This window comes from Neolamprologus brichardi, chromosome 22 (genome assembly GCF_056152115.1).
Source record: "Neolamprologus brichardi isolate AB-2024 chromosome 22, ASM5615211v1, whole genome shotgun sequence".
Taxonomy (NCBI): domain Eukaryota; kingdom Metazoa; phylum Chordata; class Actinopteri; order Cichliformes; family Cichlidae; genus Neolamprologus; species Neolamprologus brichardi.
Genome location: NC_142124.1, coordinates 18,178,930 through 18,203,030, shown reverse-complemented (window position 1 = coordinate 18,203,030; position 24,101 = coordinate 18,178,930). Strand labels below are relative to the sequence as shown.

General features: G+C 41.2%; 1 protein-coding gene across 1 annotated transcript; it reads left to right on the top strand.

The window, feature by feature from the left end:
* The first annotated feature begins 388 nt into the window (after positions 1-388).
* tinagl1 (tubulointerstitial nephritis antigen-like 1) lies at positions 389-20,013 on the top strand. Its single transcript, XM_006787781.3, has 12 exons — positions 389-548; positions 2,912-3,222; positions 5,057-5,123; positions 10,185-10,277; positions 10,370-10,484; positions 12,604-12,730; positions 12,926-13,076; positions 13,162-13,348; positions 14,263-14,308; positions 15,105-15,228; positions 17,948-17,993; positions 18,600-20,013. Exons 2-12 carry the CDS (start codon positions 2,919-2,921, stop codon positions 18,765-18,767), a joined length of 1,428 nt encoding a protein of 475 aa, XP_006787844.2. The 5' UTR covers positions 389-548; positions 2,912-2,918; the 3' UTR covers positions 18,768-20,013.
* Positions 20,014-24,101: the final 4,088 nt, after the last annotated feature.

Below are 24,101 nucleotides of genomic sequence, written 5' to 3'. Positions count from 1 at the left end.
TCGTGGCTGATAGGTGGAGCTACTCAACCTGCGACCGCTAGGGGGCGTGCAATGGCGCCCACCTCAAGTGGATTTGGCCCTGTGTGGGGAAAAGTCGCAGATAAAGAAGGGGGAAGTCATGGCTACTGATAGCGACAGTGGGAAGAAAATATGAGAGAAGATGAACAGAGATGTGCCCGAGTGCAAGCCAGTTCACTATGCAGGCTCCAGTATGATAAGAAGAGGAAAAGCATGCAGAGATAGTCAACCTGTGGGAGTCACAGGGAAAGGCAAAAGTGCGTGAATGTGAGCTGCTGAGGGAGAGGCAGTGAAGCAGGGGACAAGCCAGAGGCTGGAGGGGGGAGTGGTTACGCTTCCTTGTTGCCTGTATATAGAGAAGACCGAGACTGACAGAGCAGATCCTGTGAGAGAGTTTGGAACAGAGAAAAGGAGCCTGACCTTTTACCTAAACTCTCTCTACCTGTGAGGGACTTCCTGAGCAGCACACCAGCAACAAAAAAGCTGTTTCTTACTGGATTACAAAACCAGGATTTCTCTCTAAACTCAAGGTAACAGCAGTTTCTATTTCTCTGCACTTTTCAGCAGCAGCTGTCAGGCAGGTGCAGCCTGAGCGTCACAGTCTGGCTTACACTATTATCAAGTTACTTTAAACAGAAGAAGAGGAAACCTTTAAGCTCTCTTTCAGAGGATTGTCATCACCCTCAATGTTTTTAGTCTTTCTCTGTATAATTACTTAGATTTTTGCAGAGCATTGGTTAGTCAAGCCTTTTCTGTTACGACATATGTATCTTAAGGGTGTGTTGGGCACATTAGAGCTACTTTAATATCAACGGAAGGCTGTTTTGTCTTTTTTTTTTTTTTTTTAATGGAGGGTTGTTGGGTTCAGGTGGAGTGGCCGCTCCAGACACCAGTAATCTCTTCACTCACCTGCTGAGGTGCAGTCCTCACTGGACACCTGTAAGGTGTTATACACGATCCAACCCACTCCCCCTTAAAAATCGAGCTTGGTGTTTTTTAGTTTTTTCAAACAGCTGAGAGCATAGTCAGGACTGTGTAACAGAGTAAAAATGGTGCTGAGAGGGCTTTTATAGAGACACACTGAAGAATGAATTATCTGCTGGGTGTTGCAACAATGTGTCAAAGTTCAGTCTTGGGAAGGAAAGTGATCGAGGTGTGTAAACAGCTAAAAGTTTGGTTCACATTAATTACAGTTCAAGATTTGGCCCTTGTTTTTATGTTTTTGTTGTTGTTGTTGGGTTTTTTGTGTGTGTTTTTTCTTAAAAAATATTTCTAGCCTGGAGGTTCTTTTGCTTTGTTACTGAAAAGGTTGTATGAGTTACTTTCACCACAAATCACTGGATGATAGGTTTTAATTTCTTGTTCATTAGCAGTGAAGCATAAAAATGAAAAGTATGTTGATGCATTAATGTATTTGTGGTTTATAATGTTCCCATTTAAAAAAAAAAAAAAAAAAGTGCTGCCATGGAATGAAATACTGCTCAGATTTATGAACTCACTGTTCATAACCGTGGTCCTGAAGCTGCTGACACTGACTCCGCATGTCTCATCTGCCACTGTGTTATGTGTCCATGCGCTATAGTGTGTGTGTTAGAAAGTGAGCGGGTAACCCTTACTGAGGGTTCATCTGTCCTGTAGCTGAAGTGGAGGATCAGTAGCTTGGCTACAGCTGTCTGGAGCCCTGATGGACCATATGCCATCTGTGACATTACTGAAAGCTTTAAGATCTTTTTCTCAGGATCGTATGATTGAAATATTGGGTGTTAAAAGGATATTTTACACAGTAATATGGACTAAATCTATAAATACTGTCTCGTTTAAGTAAGCAATTGAGCAAAATACTTTCTTATAGCTTAACAATCTAATTTAATATGTGTAAAGAAGCTACAGATGATAAAGAAGAGCTTCTGAAGACAACTGCATTATGATCTCTGCAGAAGTTTTTTTTTAGCTTTAGATTGACCTAAAGACATCACCAGCATGATGAGCAGACTGGCTGGTGTTTTATTGCACTGCTGCTCAAAGTCTGACACAACAAAACACTTGTGTAAAGGACAAGACCTGCCCATCCCATGCTGCCATATGTTACTGTGTGTATGTGGGTGTGGTGTGTGTGTGTGTGTCTGTGTGTGTATGCACCAAGTAAAGGCACAGTCATGCAGAAAACAGCAGAGCAAAGACCTTTTCCGGAGCTGTGCTTTATGTGCACAGGGTCCATTGTGCCGAGAGATCTGATTGGATAATTAATGATGCTGTTTATGTAAGCAGCGGGGCAAGCCCTCCTCTTGGTCCGACCCTGCAGAGACTCCCCTATCCAGTGACCTGAGACCAACACAAACAAAAAAACAATGCGTGGGATTGTTTGACCTTTAATAATCCAGAGACCTTGAGCAGGGACAAACAGACTAAACGTGGGCATTGAGGATATTACATGTGCATATAGACATGTCAGAGAACCTGCCCATCATGCACCGTTCAACATATTTGATAACATAACTTTTGCCACTGAGACGATGTTTTCCATCACGCTGTGTGTATTTTCATATTTAGCTGCTGTTTGTCTTGGCGGTTTAAAAGGAAAGTTGAGGAAATAAATAGACAATCTCCAAGGATCACATGGGTTTCTATTTAAACCATGTGCTGCCAAGTCTGTTTAAACTTATCTGCCATGTGTGTGTGCGTGCATGTGTGTGTGCCTCAGTGTTTATATGAACTGCTCAGAAGTTGGCAGCAGTAATGCCCAATTACTCTGCTACACTCTGCTGCTCTTCCCCCTGCAGAGTGGAGCATTTTAAGTGTGTCTTCTTGAGCATCATACAGAGGTATGCCTTGGATAACACTGACTTTATCCACAACTCTTAAATGTTAAATTTCTGCCCTCTCCCTGTCGCAGGTTTATCATGAAGCTCATCCTGTTGACTGTGACCGTGCTACTCCTGGTGGTGGGAGAAGGCACTGCAGACAGAATCCTTTCCAGAAGGACCAAGAGGGAGCTTGCCAGTCCACTTCATGTTGGCGGCATCAGAGACCCATTCGGCTCCTACTGCCAGAGACGAGGAGGCTGCTGTCCTGGCAGGGACGACCTGTGCACCGTGCCGTACCTGGACACAATCTGCTACTGTGACCTGTTCTGCAACCGCACGGTGTCCGACTGCTGCCCCGACTTCTGGGGTCACTGTCTTGGCGTGCAGCCGCCTTTCATTGGTATGTGAAGGTGCAAATGTGTTTTGGGGGGCATCAGAAAGTGTTGCAGCCATGTGTGTGAGCGTGTAGGCATGTCTTTGTTAGTTAAACTCTGTCAGAGAGCTGCAGGAAACCCCACTGACAAGCTCCACGCTGGGCCACGATGGAAAGCAGCGTGACGCCCCTAATATGCTGAAAATGGATTAGAATTGCATACCTGCTTTCATTTTAACCTTCTTTTAAAAGCTTCAGCTTGTTACTGCATTTATATGAAGTGATCATACCAATGTTTCTTACTTGGACAGAAACCTTTGATCTTTCTAATGTCTCTTTGATTTCTTCTCTGTGTGATTAATCACAGAGTGGGAGGGTAAACAACAGTATTAATATAATGGATTTAATACTACTACTACTACTACTACTACTACTACTACTACTAATAATAATAATAATAATAATAATAATAATAATAATAATAATAATAATAATAATAATAATAATAATAAAGGAAAGTCAAACTATATTTCAGCATACATAATAATTATCTGTACGTTCCCTGTCCCTTAAATCATCTACATATAGCATCTGATTGTATTGCAGATTAAACTCCTGTTCGTTCACCTGTGTTACTGGTTGGTTGACTACATTTGGACTCCCCTCACAGTTCTAGCACCATCCTCTCTGCCGAAGTGTGAAATGTGCCAGCAAAGGCAAAGGGCTACCTGAGAGCAGCGTAGGGAACAGTAGGCTTCTTATTAACCGAGACGGTGGGAGGAGGGGTGTGCAGAGGGATGAATGGAGGTCAGGAGAAAGAATGTGGGGTATGCGGCCAGACAATGGGTACAGGACTACAAAGTTAGAGAGGTCGATGCAGGTATGTGGGCCGTGCTCGATAAGGTTTGGCACCCAGGAGGTCCGACGTACAAGCATGTGCACGCAAGCATGTTTGATCACACAGTCAGCATGGAGGGAAGCCACGGAAAGACACCTTGTTATGATGGGTCTTTCCTCTTAACTGCTACTGTTTTTTCACTCGGTCTGCGCTGAAGGAATGCTATACAAAAAATGTCACGGTAACATTGCATATGTTCAGTCTGCACACATTCCTTCTGTATTAATGTGTAACTTGCCACTTGCCGAAGCTTTGCAGTAATTTGAATTACGATAGAGACAGCTGTGAGAGCATCAGTCATAGATCACACTGTCAACACGGGGCCTCGCACCAGAGGCCGGGAAAACTTGCTCACACTGTAAATTCTCAGCCAGATTATGCCTTAAATTCCACATGGAGTCCCCTCTGACAGCATCTTCCACTTTAGGTAAGCTTGTCACCAAAACACCAACGTTTTAACAGTCGAGTAAGATGGGCCACTTTTGGGGCCGTGACAGCGCAGGGTGTGCAACTCCCAAATTTTGTAAAATTTTTGATGTTTAATTATAGATGGAAGTGGGGGCTTTCCACGCTATCTCAGTAGAGTTGGTGCAGTGGAGCGTAAGCTGGTTAAAGCATGACGAGAGCCCGGGAAGCCTGGGAAGGCAGGAAAGAAGCTAACGCCACATTCCTACACAGGATTACTGGCTTAGAGCTCCTTAGACCTCACATATTCTGTGTGTTACTGCTAAGACTAGTCGCTGTTAACTTTTACTGTGGTTGCAAGTGAAAGAATGTGGTTACTGTGTTATTAATATCAAGTGTGTATGTGTGCTTTTAAGCCTCCGTGTACAGTACGTGTCTCATTTGTGTCTCCGTGATTGAGACTGTGCGTAGCTTTTGTTGAGATTAGCGGTAGGATCTTTATTGTTTAGCCACATCAAACCTGCGTATATTAAATTGCCACTCTTTGTCTTTTCTCAGGCACCTGTGAAAGAAATGGAAACACGTTCTTGACGGGGCAGACATACAAAGAAAATTGCAATTTATGGTATGTACACCCCGCCTTCTCCATGCATTCTTTCTGCCTTTTAAATCAAGGGTTTTCCCTTTAATTGTCCCCTGAAGTATCTTTAAGTTCGAACATTTTCAGGTTCCCAGTTTTTTTTGTTTTTTTTTTTTTAGCTGTGTAAACACTAAACATTATATAAAATATGCATGTAATATTTTTTTTATAATTTGGAGGGAAATTTTTTTTATGGATTTGGCTTTACAAAAGCTGAAAAATCTGTTTTTACCATCAAGTTTCTCTGACTCCCTCTCTGACGTACAGCGCTTGGTATTCCTAAGAGCTGTGGGGATTTGCACAGTTTAAAATGAAGCTGTAGGTTGCAAAATGTGCCTTTGCACAGCATGTGTTTCTAACTATGCTGGTGGCTTTGTGGAGTAATGTTCATTATTCATTTTTATATCCTTGTTTTGAGTGAAAATCTTTCGCTGATCACATGATCCTTACTCACATATGAGCTTTAGTCACCTGCACCTGAAACTCTGTCTGCCTCCTTCTGCCCAGCTCTGCGTGCATAATTTTGTTGAGTTTTTTAAATGCCCGTAAGAAATGTGCAGGTATAGATAAGATAAGATGAGCGATAAGCCGTGTTAGTTTGTCCAAATAGGAGAAATGACTTTAGGCCTGAAAAATAAAATATCTCAGCTCATTATGATATTTTGTTTAGAGATCATTTCCACCTTAGGATTCCTTGTAATAACTTCTGGTGATTCTCCATCACACCTCCATCATAAACTGTATATAAAAGATGGCTGTAGCCTCTGGGGCTGAAATGTGAATCCGTGTTTTAATGTTGCATTCTGTCTAATGGCCAGCAGGGGGCGACTGCTCTGGCTGCAAATAGAAGCCCAGTTGTAGAGATGTCTGTCTTGTTGTTCAACTTCAGATTTTACTCTCAATCCCTTGCTTAAAGTGTTACTTGATACCAAAAGCAGTTTATTTTGTAAATTTTGGTCCCATCTGGTGGAAAATAGTAGAAAAAGCAGGTTATTTTTAGGCTACTTGGTCTATTGACACCTCTCAGTCAAACCAAAGGATTTCATGGTGTTCATCTGTTGTATATAGTCTACAAACCACACCTGCTAAGCACTCTGTTACACACTCAAATGTATTTATGCCCCAAAATGCTGACTTTAAATAATTTGATAACATGTAAATTTTCCACGTAACTTTGTAGGTGAGCACAAAAGATAATTAACTCGATTGCTAGAGCTGAGTGTATACCAAGCATGTTTTCCCTTAATGATTAATTATTTGAATAAATACACCTTTGATTTTATATATTTGAGTTGCATTTTACTCAAAATCATTGCTTCATGTCATGTTTTTGAGGTGTAGATCCTTGTTTTCAAACTTTCTACTGCCTGTCCTCCAAAGGCTTTTCTGTTATTATAAATTATAGGATAGCCTAGTGGTAAGCTTAGACAGCCCTTATGCGAATTATTTTTCTCCCTAGGGAAGAAGAGAGGTTTGCATTTGCCTTTCTAAGTGACTTGATAGACTGAATCAGGACTGAAACAGTTTTCCAGTTGAGTTTGAGTCTACTTTAATAGAGATAGAAAACCACTCTGCTTGAATACATTATAATAAGTCTGTACACTGTAATACAGCTCTCTGTAATTGACTCCTTGAGTAAATCTCCTTGACAGTCCTGTATTATTTTTTCCAATTCAGTGTGTTTCTAATTCACTTTACTACCGTGACATGAAGTCAGGAGCTTCTACAAAGAGCATTGTGGATTAACTCTAAGTGACAGGAAAGTATCTCTGTCTCAGTGATTTTCAGCACCCTGAGGGGAACAGAGCCCGTGTGCGACGGCTGCCATTTTTCTGCATGACATAAGCTGCAGTCAAGGAGCTGTGTAGTAGTTCCCAAGAGTCTGGAGGGAGGTTAAGAGAGTGAAAGCAGGAGCAGCGGAAATTGAATTCCACATCTGTCCTCCACACTGGTTTCTCACGTCTGTGTCAATTGTTGCTCTTTTAAGTGTGCGTGTGCGTGCACGTGCGTGTGTGTGTGCGTGTCACTCAATCTTATCACGGCAGCAATTGGGAAGGAATACAGTTGATGGAAGTTGATAAAGGGCGGGGGTCCTATTTTTATCTTGAGGAAAGACTTGTGGAGGTTGAGCAAACCCACACTGCACGGTTGTTTAAAAATAGCCTCTGGTGTTCCAGTTCCCAAAAACCAACATTAATGTGCTAACTCCCCCGTTCGCTCTGAAAACAAGAGAGTCTCGGTATCATGTGCTCTCACACGTGCTTATCAAACCAATACACACAGGAGTTTGAAAATTTGCGCCACAACTTAGGCTCGGACGGATACACGCGGACATGCTTCTCCTACTCCCACTCCCTCCACTTATTAATTTCCCAAATGCGTGTCCTCCCAGCTCTTTCAGAAATCGGCTCTCGCCCTTTCCCCCCTCCCGAGGCTCTCATTAGCAGCGCCCCTGCACTCTCTTATCTGTACCGCCTATGTTTCTTTACTGATTTGAACAGAAAAGGGAAACTGTTCTAATGACTAACTGGTTTAACAGCTGCACTTAATGCACTTTGACATCAGCACCACAATCAGTATAAACATCATCTGTCTGTGCAGCACAAAATGAATCATCCGCAGATTGGTTTTTGGAACAGACTAAGTGTCGTGTATTCAGCCTGCGCTTATATTTACTGTTGTGAGTGTTAACGTGTAATACAGTATGTGTCAGCTTTTTGTCTTGTTAATGGGATTTCTAGCTAATTTGGTTATTTACAGATCTGCTGCCATCCCGATAACATGTTATCTGTCCCGAAAGATCTGAACCTCGGCAACCTCTCCTTTCAAAGATGGTCTCCGGGGTAGCAGTCTGAAGGAGCAGTTGATCTCTAATTTGATTTGGCAGCTGCTTTCGTCTGTTGGCTCGTTATGTCAGATGGGACAACAGCCAATGCCAGCATAGACTTTCTAAGTTTATTTATTTGCTCAGATATCGTAGATGCACCGTATCTGCAGACACACACACAAACATGGCTCTGCTCCGACTGATCTGGAAGCATCAATGGCCAGATATGGTGAGATACTACACCTTGTGTTGTCTAGCTGTTATCCATGCTCTCTCAGGCAAGTAGATCTTAAATTGGGACTGTGACGGGGAATGTTAAATATGTCCTCACATCCCTTAGATTTTATATTCAGTCCCACTCTGTCCCTTAATCTCCATAAATCAAGCCTATCCCTGTGTGTTTATCGCAGACCTACTGGCACTGTGCTGCTGCATGCCTCTATTCCTGCTGGAGGGTGGAAGAGGTGAAAGGTCACAGTTGCTTTGAACCAATCAAAAGCCATCAGATGGTCCCCGTAGGATGCTGAGCAGAAACACACTGGTGTAACCTTTTAATGTAACGTGAACGTGGCACATGTGTCCCAGCAGGAAAGTGAGCCATTTGAGAGGGGAATACCATCCGCGGGTTTCTGTGTGACTGAAGAGGTCAAATTCCTCTTCAGTCACACACATCGCATTTGTTTAGTGATGGTCCTGGGTAGTAAAACATTTCATGCACAATTCATGCTAGCTACATAATTATCTGAGAAACACCCCTGTTATTGTTTGGCTCACATCCTCAACACTGCTGCTGATTATGTGACTGTTAAAAACAAAAATATAGTCACTTTACACACACACTCATTCTTCTTTCTGTTTCAATTTGACTTTAAGATCACATTGTTTCACTTCTGTTGGCTTTACTTACAGGCCTCTGTCTTGTTTCACTGTGTCTTATCACCTAATTACCTGTCTGTCTCATACGCTTCCGCTGTTCCCTGCCAGACTGTATTTGAGCTCTTAGCAGTTGAACTTTAGCTGCTTTATCTTTATGTTCCTGGTTTTGTTTTTATGTATATGTCACCTAGGTTTAAATTAAGTGTCTAGATTTTACCGTCTACTCATGTGTGGATCCGTCTGTTTAAAATTGCACAGACAGTTTATAGTTTTAGCACATTTGATGTATTTTTAAAACTGAGTTTGTCACAAGAACAAAAAAAACGAGCAAGCTCAATGTGTCGTATGCTAGACAGAGCTATTTATAGCATGTATAAAACAAGGTTTGCACAAAACAGGCAATGGTTTTAAGATATATAAAGTGTGTTTAATATTAATAAGTAGCAATAATACATTTATCATTAAAAATCTGCAATACATTTGAGAATGCATTTCTTTTTCGTGCTTTTCTATGTTTCATAGGAAAATATGAAGTTGTTTTCTCCGTTTTATTTATGCAGGATTTGTGCGGGGGTTTTCTGTTTAAAATAATAATCTGAAACATGTCATGTGCATGAAAATATATTAGAAATAAAACACCCACTGGTGCATACTGGTTGTACAAGTAAAAAGATAACACTGAATAGATCCACTGTGCATTATCTCAGCTTTGAGGCAAGTGATTGAAGCGATAACCCAGTGAAGAATACTGCTGACTGATTGGGGTGGAGGGGAGCACACTTACAGGAGGGCTACCTGTGCATTGCAAATTGTCAACTATAATATGCGTGATAGCGATGGGGACTGCTTGTCTATATATATATATATATATATGTGTGTGTGTTTGTTTTTTTTGTTTTGTTTTTTTAAAGCCTTTCCATTCTGATGTTGTATTACCACACACGCAAACACACAAAGGCACACTTCTCGGCAGTGAGTCATCAGACAGTAAATCCTCTGTTTCTGAACATCTCCAAAGTAAACATCTGTGTGTCATCGTTAATATCCTGCTCACTTATTTTCCGTTTTGCCGAATAAAAACGGATCTGCATTCTGCAGCCTTAAAAGGCTGAATAATCTAAGCTTTTTATTTTTAACCATCCCACTCCATAATTTCTCCAGCCTTTTCCGGCTGCTAACATTCTTCTTTCAATTTATGTCTTATTTGGGAAATCCACTCAGCCTCTGCTCACTTGCCTTTGTTTAATAGACTTTAGTGACTGTAGCATAAAAATACACATTTTTACAGGCACTTGTAGTTTCTTTGAATGTCCCCTACTAACTTTTTTTTCTCTCTCCTGTAGCACATGTGGGACTTCTGGACGTTGGGAGTGTGAGCAGAACGCCTGTCTGATTGAGCTGGACATTATCCAAGCTGTCAACAGAGGAAACTATGGGTAAGAAACAAATAAATATAGACACGTACTTACAATACATTGTTTGTAGTTAAAAACACATATGATTTCTGCCTCTTTCATATTGTTTTTAGGTGGAGGGCAGCTAACTACAGTGAGTTGTATGGCATGACTTTAAACGAAGGCATCCGCTACCGACTGGGCACACAAAGACCATCAAGAACAGTCATGAACATGAATGAGATTCAGGTACAGGACTCTTCGTTCATTGAATCATCAAATCATCGTTAGAAAATAAATATATGGGTGAACTTTTCTAAAGGCTTAGATACAAAACTTCACTGATTGGACTCCTTATTTAAATCTCTCAGCTGTAGTCTGGCTCTTGTCTTGCCTCTCTCTGCCCTTTCTTCTTTTTCCTCTATCCTCGAATTAGTTGCAGCAGATTTCTGCCCCTCCCTGAGCCTGGTTCTGCCAGAGATTTATTCCTGTTAAAAGGGAGTTTTTCCTTCCCACTTTCACCAGATGCTTGCTCATAGAAGGTTGTGTGATTGCTGGGATTTCTTTCTAATATTGTAGGATCTTTACTTTGCAATGTAAGAGTTTTACATAAAATTAAATTAAATTCACTTAGGTGCCCTTGATATATCCATACAGGAACTGTAAGAATATAACTTTACTGGGCACCACGTGTACCTTCTTAAACTCTGAGTTTCCACTTAAAACGACAAAAGGCATAACATACGGATAACATATCATTCATCTCCTGATTCCACTAATACTACAACTATGGAGAGAAAACCAAAATGATGTCTTTAGATATTTTCAGAATTGTACGATGGAGTGATTTGATAACCAAGTGGTTAGCGTACATACTCAGGTTCCCTGAGCAGTGACTCGTTGGATTACCGGTTGGCTGGACCATCATGTCTTTCTTCACTCATGAATAGCAGGAAAAAAGTAACATAGAGATTTACAGAAATAATATTCTTAATATTTGGCAACAGAAACGATTGGTATTGTATACATCGTTTGCTTATTTTTGTATTTAAACACAGACATTTGAAATATTACATAGAAATAGTTTTTAAAATCAGAGTATATGAAATTTGATCAACGCTGAATTTAAAGAACTATCGTTTCTATTCTGTAGTCATGATAGGAACATGTGCTGAATTAGTCACAAACTGTTTCCCACTTGTGTGAGTGTATGACATAAAGAGGAGAGATGTGGGTGGAAGCAGGATGTTTTACAGACAGGTGAGAATAAAAAGAAAAAGTTACTCATATCTTTACTTTTCTTTTTTTCTTCTTTCTTTTACAAGCTCTTGCACGCTTGAAACCTATTACAAACAAGTGAGCACTGACCAAAACCTGCTTCACTTAATTATGGTGGCCTGCTGGTATGTAACGGCCTCTCTGTTTGGAGACCTCAGCCTGCTCTGTCTTTGTTTACATTTTACCCCAGAAAGATTACATAAGACGCAACCAAAACATCACATAGAGAAGACGGAAAGGATGGTGGTGGCTTTGAGAATAAAGACAAGACTTCCTCTTGGGTCTGCGCATTCCCACTTTGCCCTGCGTGCATTCATTCCACCTCGAAATTTTGTAACACCTCCTACTCCTTCCGCCCTCAGCGTGTCCCTGCCTATGCCTATATCAGATCACAGCCCATTCACAAAACTCTCAGTCTCTCCCCTTTCCTGTTGTTTCTGCAGACTCGTGTCAAACGCACTTAATGCAACATTTTAGATGCCTTTTGGATCAGGTGCTTTTTTTGCACTTTGACCTGCCAGAGCTCCAAATCTCTGAGCAGCAGCACATTCCTTAGTGATGTATCAGGTGGCCGTCTGTGCTCTGAATACTTCACTATTAAGCAGTGGAATGCACCGCGGGCAGCCAGAGTCTTTGTCAGAGAGAGAGAGATGAAGCTATCTGTAGTGTATGTTCATCACATAATACCAGGAGATAAGAAGAGAGCATCCGACAATAGCTGGCGATTAAATGATGGAGCATGTCTGAGTGAAAGCGCTCTATCAGGGAGACAGTTAAACTCTATAACAGAAGTTTATCATCATGATGAAACCCTAATATAACCAAAGAGACTTGTTGTTTCACAAAGAGGAGTGGCTTCAGAGGATCCTGTCTATTCTGCAACGTCAGAAATGGATTCTGGTTCAAATGGTTGTAAAGAAATCCTTTTACAAGGATAAGCAGACTTATGTAATCTGCCCATGATCCAAGCTTGTATTACGAAGCTGCCCACAAGTATTTTAATTGCACCCTTCAGTTTGTGTTCTGCTGTGGCCAAACAGTTGCACTACACTACCTGACACCACATTCAAGCATTCTTTCCTTCTTGCAGATGAACATGGATCCTCAGACCGACAATCTGCCGCCTTACTTCAATTCAGCAGAGAAGTGGCCGGGGAAGATTCACGAACCGCTGGATCAGGGCAACTGCGCTGCTTCCTGGGCCTTCTCAACAGCAGGTGCTGTCTTAGGGAAAATGACATCTGCAGGGCTAATGGGGGAACTGTAGGGAAATATCCTTAAACTGTGTCACATGCAAGCGTGCATGAACTCTAGGAAATAGAAGTTCTTTAGTTCTCAAGTTTCTTCTTGAAGTGAAGCTTCCACCATGACATTTTAGTTACGTGTTTATGCGTTTGCTTTGTTGCCACCAGCTGTGGCATCAGACAGAATCTCCATCCAGTCTATGGGCCACATGACTCCTCGGCTGTCTCCCCAAAATCTTATTTCCTGTGACACACGCAACCAGGGAGGCTGTGCCGGAGGACGCATAGATGGAGCCTGGTGGTATCTTCGGCGTAGGGGGTAAGCCCCCCTTCATCTCAGACAAAGTTATTACTGCTCGTGAATGAATGATGGGTGACTTACATCTCCCCTTCCCTCCCGACAGAGTTGTGACAGAAGACTGTTACCCATATCAACCTCCGCAACAAACGCCGGCAGAGGTGGGTCGCTGCATGATGCAGAGCCGCTCGGTTGGACGGGGGAAGAGGCAAGCCACGCAGCGATGTCCCAACACGCAAAACTACCACAACGACATCTACCAGTCCACGCCGCCCTACAGGCTCTCATCCAATGTAGGTGAAAGAAAGCTGCACAAGTGTACACAAAAACATCCACTCTCGTTCACAAAACTACACTGATCAGCCATGGTGTGCCTGGCTCACCTGGGAATGAGTCTGAGATTGTAGAAGGGCAGTGGGATGTGCTTTTTTTTTTTTTTTTTTTTTTTTTTTTTTACCCGCTTGTTTTCCATATTTCAGGAGGTAGGATTCAGGACTGAGGAGTTAGCTTTGTGTATAAAACTAAATTATAAACTATTCTAGTACGATGACTTAGAAAGGCTGTCCTTTGAGAAACACCGCAGTGAGTGAATTACACCAATTTAAACACAACACTCATCATCTGCTATCATTTCAGGACCAGCGGGTTAATCCGAAATGAGATTTCCTCCTCATATTAGTGTTTCTACTTTCTGCTCAGAGACAGAAGTGAGTTACATAAGCCCCCATCCTTCAGTCGAACAATAAAAACCGTAAAATATCTCTATTTTGTTTGTGGATGAATCTAAATGACTTCATGGAGACATTATCCCCGCCCTCTCTGCAACCCATGCACTAGTATCATGTAACATTTGCACAAACTGCCTCCTGAAGCGGTGTCTCCACGCTGCTGCATGGATCTTCTGCAAATCAGACAACCGCTGAGCAGCAGCCAACATGTGGTTTCACCAGAAGCTATCCGTCAGGGCTAAGTGACGGCTAATGCTTCTCAAAATCATTACAGCCTGTTGTTCCTGTCTCTTGATAGCCTGTGAAGTCAATAAGCCAGGCATTAAGACCAAGGGGCCCTGCTGAACTCAATCTTGTTATCTGACTTTTAACTTCCAGGGGGTTGTTTTCATCCTCTCCGTTTCACTGACATGTAACGATCATTCTGTCTGTCTCACTCTCCTTTGCCTATAAATCGTTCTCTCTTTCGTCTCACTTAGGAAAAGGAGATTATGAAGGAGATTATGGATAATGGCCCCGTGCAAGGTAACGCGATGCCTTTCTGTGTGTGTACGTCTTCCTTAAATATGCTTGTATTTTATTGTCAACATTGCTCCCACGTGGGTGTGACTTTTCACAAATGAAAACACACACAGCTTGAAGTACCTGACCTAGACTGACGTCATATTTAACCCTTTCATCTGAATGGTTTTGACCAGAGTTTTAACTCTGACCCCAGTCACCCCGTCAGAAATGAGCGGCCTCCGCGGCTTGCTAGGGTTGATCTGACTTTGCTATATTAGCGCAGCTAGCTGCCTGGAGCCCATCTGGAATGCCTTCAAGTACACTTGAATAAAGGAGTCACGTGTCGAAGGATCTGTGCATGTGTGTATGGGAGCATGTGCCAACTTATTGTTCAACAGTCCAGGGAGGAAGAGTTTTGAGAAAGTTGAGGAGAGCAGCATGAGTGTGTGTGGTCCTGTGTGTGTGTCTGCTGAAGAGATTCTAATAAGAGTGAAAGTTTGCATTATATTCTCAACCAGGGAACACTGCATCTAGTGCCGATACAGCTTTAAAAACTTCCTTCTTTTATCCATAAACAGCTGCTGGGATAAGAGAGTCACACATAGCTTAGATGTGCAGCTTACACTGACACACACACACAAACCTGCTCTGATGTTTGGGTGTGTGACTCAGGGGGGAAATCAGAATTTGTTTGGTGAAATTGCTTAATAGTTTTGGGAAATGGCTAATCAAAGTGTGTGTGCGTGTGCGTGTGTGTGTGCGCGCTCATGCAGGTTATTTCCACCTTCTAATTCTCCGTGCTTGTTTGTTCTTGCAGCTATTATGGAGGTCCACGAGGACTTCTTTGTCTATAAGACTGGGATCTACAAACACACAGATGCCAGTTTCACTAAACCACCGCAATACCGCAAACATGGCACACACTCAGTCAGGATCACCGGGTAAGTTACCAGAATACCGAGACAATCCAAAACAGTTCATATTTTTGCCCCCATTTAGTGAACCAACTTGCTTTGTCACAACGTGGCTTGGAGACATGCTTATACAGACCTGATTGGGCTTAAAATAAACTCACCAGGTTTTAATTTTCTATTTTTATTATTTTTTTCTTTACCTGACTCCTGTCTAGACAAACGCTTTCACCTTTTCTACATCTTTAACCAGAGTGTGTCTGGTTTAACTGTTGCTACATGTTTAGCAGTGGTCTTCAGAAGTTGTTTAATAAGGATGAATCAGGGTTTTAATTGAGTCCTTGTTGGTACTGGGTTTGATTCAAAGCTCCACTTGCACGTGTGTTTGCACACAGCCAGCTGTCTGCTTGTGAATAAGCGTTCCCTCCCTTCCAGACTATTGCTCTCGGAGACACACCTTGGCTCCACTCCTTCATCTGCCCCAGACAGTCCCCCCTGCCCCCCCATCTAGTCACTTTAACAACCGCAAATATGCAGGCAGGTAGACGGCTGACGCACCTGGATTGCCTGCCCACACCCACTGCCGTGCGTTTCTCTGGCTCTGTGATGTCTCCATCATCACTCTTCATCTGGCCGTCACACTGTCCCACTTCCTTTCGTTTACTCCTCTTAACATTTAAGCCAAAAATATTCCTCTTATCATTTTAGACTCCAGACAGACTGATACTGTTTTATGGTTTGTTTGTTTTTTAAATATTCTGACCTTTAAGATGAATAAACTGCTCTTTGCTTTTAAATATTTTACAGGCTGTAGTTCATCCAGCTGCCTTTGACATATGTCACTGATATATTTGGCACTCTCAAGGCTCAGTTTACATTTTTAAACTGTGACAGTGGTTCTGAGTAATTGGTATTTGGTAACATTTGACTGTCAGAGATGGGCAGTAATTGGAACGTTGTCTGATCGATCCTTGGCTCCTCCAGTTTTTATGTGAGATAATAAAACCCCAATTACCGGCTAATTCATCCAATGACGTGTGGGTGTGTGTCATACTGTAGGTAAACATTTACCTGAGTGTCAAAAAAACAGCAAACATGCAAGTCCTGCATTATGACAGAAGCAACTTCTCTGCTTTTATCTGATAAGGATAAAACACAAATCTCTTTACTCGAAGCTTTCACTGTCTGTAGTTTTTCTTTCATGCATAAGCACATGGAGGATAAAAAACAAACAAACAAACAAAAAAAACCCCAAACACTTCTCATCCACTTAGCTTATTTAAATCCTATACAGTTTTCTCTGTTCTTCAAGCCTTCAAGTGCATTCGTGTTTGCTTATCACGCTCGTGTTAGAACCACACCCTCTGGAGTGTAATTACATCTCTGCAGCTTCATTGTTGGTAAACTGTGGAGGTATGCACAGTGTGAGATGATGGTGAGGATGAAGATTCAGCCTCCTTCTACAACTACTGTGATTTCTGACTGCTTTGGATGTGGTTTGGCTGGATGTGGATGTGGCTGTAGCTGTGGTGCAGGTTTAGGGATGGATGGAGGCTGTGAAAGGCACAGTTTTGAGCTCCAAACCTGCCAGCCACAGGCTTCAGTATGTTTACATAGGCTAAATCCCATAGCTGTGTATTCATTTAAGCCCAGGGCCTGGGAAAGTTTGTGGAGATAGCATTGAGGTCCACTGTGGCGGAAAGAGCATTGTCTGGGGTGCTGATCCTGACTGCACTGGACAGAGAGAGGGGGATCAGTGCCCGAGAGGAGAGGTCAGAGCTGGGATGAGGGGCGCTGGGCGAGGGCGGGGGTACATGGGCACAGGGGCATGTCCATCATTGTCCCCAAGTGAGCAAGTGAGTTGATTGGAAGACCGATAAGAGATCAGCAGTGGTCCGATTCTGTCTGCCTGTTTCTATACCAATAAATATGCACACAAGTAAACATACGGGGTCACACACTTGTATACAGTTGTGAACAATGCTCACAAACACCAGCCAGGGTCTACTTTAGACGCTGTCTGCTCCTGGTCAATGTGACGTTATAATCCACTTGGGAGAGTAGTGGCCTAATAAAGTCACTCGCTGAATGAAGCCTGGCTCAGTTTGCCAGTGTTTTGGTGGCAGGCTACTGAGTTGGCAGGGCCTGAGGCCGTCCAGTGTATTTCCCAGCATTCCTTTACTTTATAAAAGATAACAACCGATTGCGGACCGGGAGTCTCTTGGGAAATGAAAGGCCGGGTGTGGAAAAACAGGATGGGAATTGGCTTTAGGACTGTTTTGATCATGACGAGCAGAAATGGCCGGGGTTGGCAGCAGCTACGCTAAGACCAAAGTGTATGGCATGATGGGAATTTATGGACCTTTGCCAGGGTTTCCTGAGAACAAAGCCACAGCCACCGGAGAAGGTAAAGATAAAGTTCAGTGTCCCTGTTGGCTGCTCGTGTTTTGCTGTGTTGGTGCTCTGACGAAGCTGAGGTGCTGTTCCTCTTCCCTGTAACCTACGCCCGATGAAGAGGGGAACTCCTTGTGCAACAAAATGATGTCCAGCTATAAATACTCAGGATGTTGTTAACAAGGGGAAAGTTTATTTTAAACATTTGAACCCTGCATATCTGCTTTTCACTGAGCACATCTGAGGCAAAGTAATACATTACATGTCTTAAATTATTTTTTACAGCTCTAATAAGACGTCTATACTTTAATTTTTATGCGCTTTAATTCACTATCATCTCTGATCTGTGCACTAGGTGGGGAGAAGAGAGAAATGTTGATGGAACATCAAGAAAATATTGGGTAAGTTTTCACTTCACGCCTTCTTTACCAGTAGTTCAAGGTGGCCTATTATGCTTATTTCCAGCTCCTTATTTTTGTTTTTTAGACTTAAAATAAAAATGATTACTTTTAAATCTACTCTCTATCCTCCCACTCTAAAAGGCCACTGTTTTCTGATTGGCTGCTCCTCTCCTGGCTTCCACAAATTGAGTTCTTATAGTGTTTGCAAGTCCTCATCCCAGCTTGAAATGATCATATAAGGATGTCTGTTTCAGGCTGATGTCAGCTCGACACAAGAGTAGAAAATGAGTTTCAAACTGAGCAGCAGGAAATAAGGAAAAGTGTAATAGGTCCCTTTTAAAAAGATTGACTGAAAAACCCTGCTGCTGTAGCACAGGCAATATGTTTTAATGATTAAACAGTTAAAGCTTCTTTTCAATATGATTAAAATTTACAAACAGTATCTTAATTACTATAAGTAGTTATTCGATATTAAAATAAAAAGTCTGTTGTAAAAAGCTGTTTTTTCCCCCCCTCATTGGTGAGGTGTAGGGGAAAGTAAATAAAACCTTTGTCATCTTTAAGTCTTATTGTATTTTACAGTTAGTGTGATCTTATTTTCCCCAGATTGCTGCCAACTCCTGGGGAAAGAACTGGGGTGAAAACGGCTACTTCCGGATCGCTCGTGGGGAAAACGAGTGTGAGATTGAAACATTTGTGATCGGCGTGTGGGGCAGAATCTCAATGGAAGACATGCACAACCACCATCACCACCATCACCGCAGGCACATTTAAAGACACTGCAGATCTTAAAACCCTATTAAAACCTGTATTATTGTCCAAACTACAGTTGGTCTTTCTATGCAGCTGCGTCGCAGGCCATCGCATCCCCTCTACTTGCCATAAAGTGAGCTCTAGTCCTCTGTTTTTACACCTTAGTTTCCTCTGGGGATCGATACAGAACCTTGCTCTCCACCCTCTGTAGCCTTTTAATAGAATGACCATGTATCTCAAGATTCATGGCACCAAAAACTAAGACAAACTAAGCTAAAGTTCTTTTACTTTGCCTTGCAATCAGGCAACTCAGGTACCTACTGCTCCAAAGACCACACATCCCAGAATCCCCAGTATAATATCTGGTGAAGCATTATCATGTCTGGTGACGAAGGATGTGATCTTTTTATTCTTCAGTTTTTTATAACTCAAACCCTGTAATAACCAGACAGGCTCGGAAAAGAGGGAATCTGAGAGCTAAAGTACCAGATGTCAGACACCTTTAGAAAGACACACCCTTCTAAACCATGTAACTCAATAATATATCACTGATGACCTTACTGACATTTACCTGTCAGCTAAACAGAGGCGTAGCTTGACCCGTTGTCTTGTTTTCAGAGAGGGCACTTGTAAAGAGTAGTAGCTGGAGGCTGTAGGGTTTCTCACACATTCCAGTAAAAAGGTAGAATCTGACACTGGAAACACAAGGTGACTTAAAAGTGTAAGATTACAAGGAAAGTCACAGTTCCTCCTAAAACTATGAAATCTTTTAAAGAAATATCAATGAAACAGGCACAATCCTGGCTCTTTAGTACGCTACTAGCAAGTGCTTAAATCATCATTTATATATTTTTACTCCTCCTTATTATGTCATTTATAAATACAGATGTGTTAACACCATGCACAGATATCACTGCTGGTAATAAGCATAATTATACTAATGATCATATCATAATATATATATTATATTTACTATATAAATGGTGAATCAAGCACTTTCTAATACCTTCTTAATCCTGAATAGTGTGACAGTATTAAAAAGCGTGACCAAAATGCCAAGTTTTTGAGTTTTGAGCTACTAAGTCAAACTTATTTGTCTTTTGTTTTTTGTTTTTTGTTTTTTTGTGGCAGAGATAAAATTAGGTTAAGTCTCTGTGACAGTTATTAAGATTTAAAAAGCCATGCTGCTTTCCCCAGTCCTAATATTTTACTAAATTAAAAACTGATGTCTGCAGAGAGTAAAGATTGTATTACTTAAAAAAAAAAACAGACACAAAAATAAAACAGAGTTGATCACTGCAGAAGAAAATGGGAAGTATGTATAATGTTCTTAATGTACTCTGTTCTGTGTACACTGTTACAATTTGAGCTAAAGATGTCTTTTTTTCTTTTGCGACAGTTACATTTACATTTTTTAACTACTTGTTTTACAATGTACTGTATGTAGAAATTCTCGTAACCCGCTCATGACTCCGTTGCTTTTCTTCTTCTGCATTCTTGAAACTGAACACGGCGAGTAGCTTGAGCGACGTGCGATAATGCTGCTAAAGGCCAGTCTGCGCTGCGCTGCTTGTGTTTAGCTTCGTGCATCTGATAGGTAATAAACATAAAGCCACTTCAGAGTAACACTGTAACACAGATTCAACAGATGAGCTGTATGACTTTATGTTCTCTTTATTTGTTGTGACTTTTTTTTTTTATTATTGTTTTCTGCTGGAACTGTAAGATCAAACTGAGCTAGCTCCATTTGAAATATATGTTTTTCTTTTCAGTTTCATTGTTATCATAGGCTCACTTGAAAAGCAAAGCACAGCGTGTTATTACCGCATGCCTGAAATTACACCCTGGTTTGCTTCAGTAACAATTTCAAAAGGATTCTTCATTTTTTACATCGTCACGTCTTGTGATCTTTAAGGCCTTTCCGTTGATTCCTTCAGGCGTGAACTGGCGGATGAATATAAAAGCAAAGAGAAATATCTGGATGCTCAAGCAATGTGCAATGTGGTGAAGAAGGTAGAGATTAGCAGTCAATTACGTGTTCCTCATTCATTGTAAAAAAAACCAACAACAAAACAAAACAACCCCCCCCCCCCCCCCCCCCCCCTCCACACACACACACACACACACAAAGAATCGTTGCTTTCCAGAAAGGATCAAGAGACAGGAGGTGCACAGGAGGTTGACAGTAAATAAAAATACACCAAAAACAGTATGAAACTGGGCTTCTTGTCCTGGGGTGGAAGTGATTATGTCATTAACACAAAGAAGGATCAATCAAGTCTACATTTTTGCTTGTGGACAAATCCTTTACACGGGAGGAAGGATTGATTTAATAAAAGCCGCTAGCTGCTAAATTGTTATATATAGGTGTGTTGCAGTCCTCGCTGCCTGTTAGTAACAGGTCTCAGTGTGAAAAGGTGCATATCAGTGGCTTGATTTAAAAAAAGAAACAAAAAAAGCAGAGAGAGCAGTGGAATTTGACCAAAGCTGGATTTTTTTTTTTCTTTTTCTGTTGACCAGAAACCTATCGTCATGCTCGTTTTCCTGCATTACGTTCACTTAGTGGTTCTTTGGATTAGTTGTTAGCTTTAACCAAAATGCAATAGATGACACTGAATATATAGAAAACATAAAATATTCAAAATCCTCTCATCACATGAAGATGTTCAAAAAGTTAACGTTGTGATTTTGTTGATATATTATCAAGGTTCATATGGGACCAATTACAGTTGCAGAAGGTTCACTGCAAACTCCAAATATGTGCCACAGAAACTGATCCTACTTTTAACCAAAAAGCTTTCTCCAATTACACGAGCAGCAGACTTTCACTCAGAAAATGTGTATTTAGTGTAAAATGAACCATTTCATATTCACTGCTGTGTAGACTTTTATTTATACAAGTTGTTTAAATTATATAGTTTTTTTTCTTCTTTATTTGCCTGTGAAATGTTTCATTATTTCTTTGTCTCGTGTTGTGTCTGCTAAGTGAAATGCCACATTAGTGTTCACTTACATAATAAAGTCTTTCTAAAACCACGTCCATGTAACTTGCCCCTGAAATATCACAGTGTAATAAAAATAGATGCATTCAGGGACCGAGAAGCGATCAAAAAACACGTCTCGTTTCATACTTACTGTGCACGCGTGACTATAAGCTGATGGTGAAAGTAATGAGTGAGCAGCAATAGCAGGAATCTGGCACAGGGTGTTTAGGATGAATCTCCACACGATGTGCCGGGGTGGGACGAGGACAGTTTTTATAAGGTCGCGCTGTGTCAGCGTACTCTTCCATCTCTGAGGGCAATAACGAATCAGTCGGTGGACGACCCGGGCAAAGAGACGTTTGGCTCTTGCTCATCTGCTCCATCTTGTTTAATTTGAAGCCATGTGTATTTTAATGTTTTGGTTTTTTTGTTATCTAAAAAGCTTTTTTGTAAAATGGCCCAATAATTTCAAACCGTAATGTCTGTTTATACTATATTTGTTTCATATGTTAATATAAAGTTTGACAATCGCCATCATTAAAGAGACATGACCATTAATGAATCAATGTTTCTGATCCAATAATCTAATGTATAAGATTTTGCATTAAACCTACATACATTTTGGGTTCATGTAAAGTACATTTTGATCTTGATCTTCATGATATATATATATATTTTTTAAGTATTATGACGTTTAGTTAAGTGGAGGGTCTGAATACTTCTTTCACCACTTAAACAATGATGATTCAGTACAAATAGACATTTCAGGCTCTTGTGTAGCATCACTTTTCATGTAATGTGGCTAGACATTCATTTACAAATGTACTCACTATTTTGCATGCCACTTTTCTGCACTGCTTTTTTTTTTTTTTTTATCAAATATTCTGATTACCTGTTGGACCCCCTTGCCTTGTTCTTGATGCCTCTTTGTGCCAAAAACGAAAAAACAGTCTTCAAAATCCCCCAACAGACTGACAGCACAAGGATGGTGTGTTTGATGTGAGAAAAATAACACGTCTGCAAAGTCAGATTTACTAGAGATGTTGTCACATAAATCATCAGGTTGTGTCAGTGAAACCTAAAACCTTCCAGGTGCTCTCAGTGACAGCAGCAAACATTTATGAGCAGACCTCTTAGAGGGGCGACCTCCCCTGCATTTTTGTGTTTCCACCGTGTGTAGTTACCAGTTTAATAACCTTTTCATTTGAAAATAAACCTCTCTTGATTCTGGTTACAAATCAAAAACAAAACGCTAATGTTAACCTTAAATCTTAAATGTGTGTACAGATAGATGAATAAAAATATGTCAGTACCCTTTACTCTGTTACTTTGTTTCACTCTGCTGCTATAAAAATGTCTTATTGCAGGGCTGTATTAAATAAACATGGTAAGTCCTTGAAATAAAAACAAAATTGAAAAAATTGCCAAGTCATACCACAGACTGTAAACCCTGACTCGGGTGAAAGCTTCACAGAGGGTTATGAAAGAATCTGGAGAAAAGCACACAATATTACGAAGCTTCTCTCTCTACTTCAGCCACGGGTGACCAAGTATGGAAACTTGGACCAAGGGATCTGTCCACCGACTGTTTACATTTCTCCCATTGTTTCTGCGTCATTGAGTAGCCAAGCATTCATTACCTGAACAGCTCCTGCTCTCTTCCTTTCAGCTGATTCGAGAAGTGGATGAGTACCAAGAAAAAGACGGAAGCAGTTAGTAAAGATAAAGGCAGTAAAACAATCGCTGGCTGTGGACCCTGCCCTGGTGTCTGCCCCGGTCCGGGAGCTTGGCGTTCTTCTCAGAATCTATTCTGCTGTTTGTAGCCTGTTTGACACACAAACACAAACAATCTCCCTCTAGTTTTCCATGAGCTGTCAAGCCTTAAGGGGATGTCAAAAATCAAAGGCAAAGCTCTGCCTTTAAACAACAGCCCAAAAAGGAACATATATTTTTCTATTACTTTGGGGAAATCTTTGTCAGATGTATTGAATCTGATAGCTTCAGGGGAAACCCCGAGACAAGAATATTCACCACAGAGGTTTGATGTGCTGTTCTTTGCTTTGTGGATGAATATTTTTGCATTACATACATTCCTCCAGTAGAGTTTGCTTATTAATAAAAAGTATTTCCATTAGTCTGCGGTGCTAAAAGTTAAAGGAGTGACTGTATAAAAATCTGATCTACAAAAACAACAACCTTACCAGGTATTTAATCCCTTATTTGATGTTTAATATAGTGGCCCTACATTCCTCATCAAATCTGACTACCTTAAGACTTCCGTGGTGTTTTAGTGCTGCCATCTCCTGGTGAGATTTCCACACAAAACTTAAGCCAGTAACAAATTACACTAGTAAAAACAGCATCAGTCATG

Bases quoted from the DNA above. Each gene is read 5' to 3' on its own strand.
- tinagl1 (XM_006787781.3), top strand. From the start codon at position 2,919: ATGAAGCTCATCCTGTTGACTGTGACCGTGCTACTCCTGGTGGTGGGA. The intron at 5,124-10,184 runs GTATGTACACCC...TCTCTCCTGTAG, and splicing joins AAAGAAAATTGCAATTTATG to CACATGTGGGACTTCTGGAC. The intron at 13,349-14,262 runs GTAGGTGAAAGA...CGTCTCACTTAG, and splicing joins CCTACAGGCTCTCATCCAAT to GAAAAGGAGATTATGAAGGA.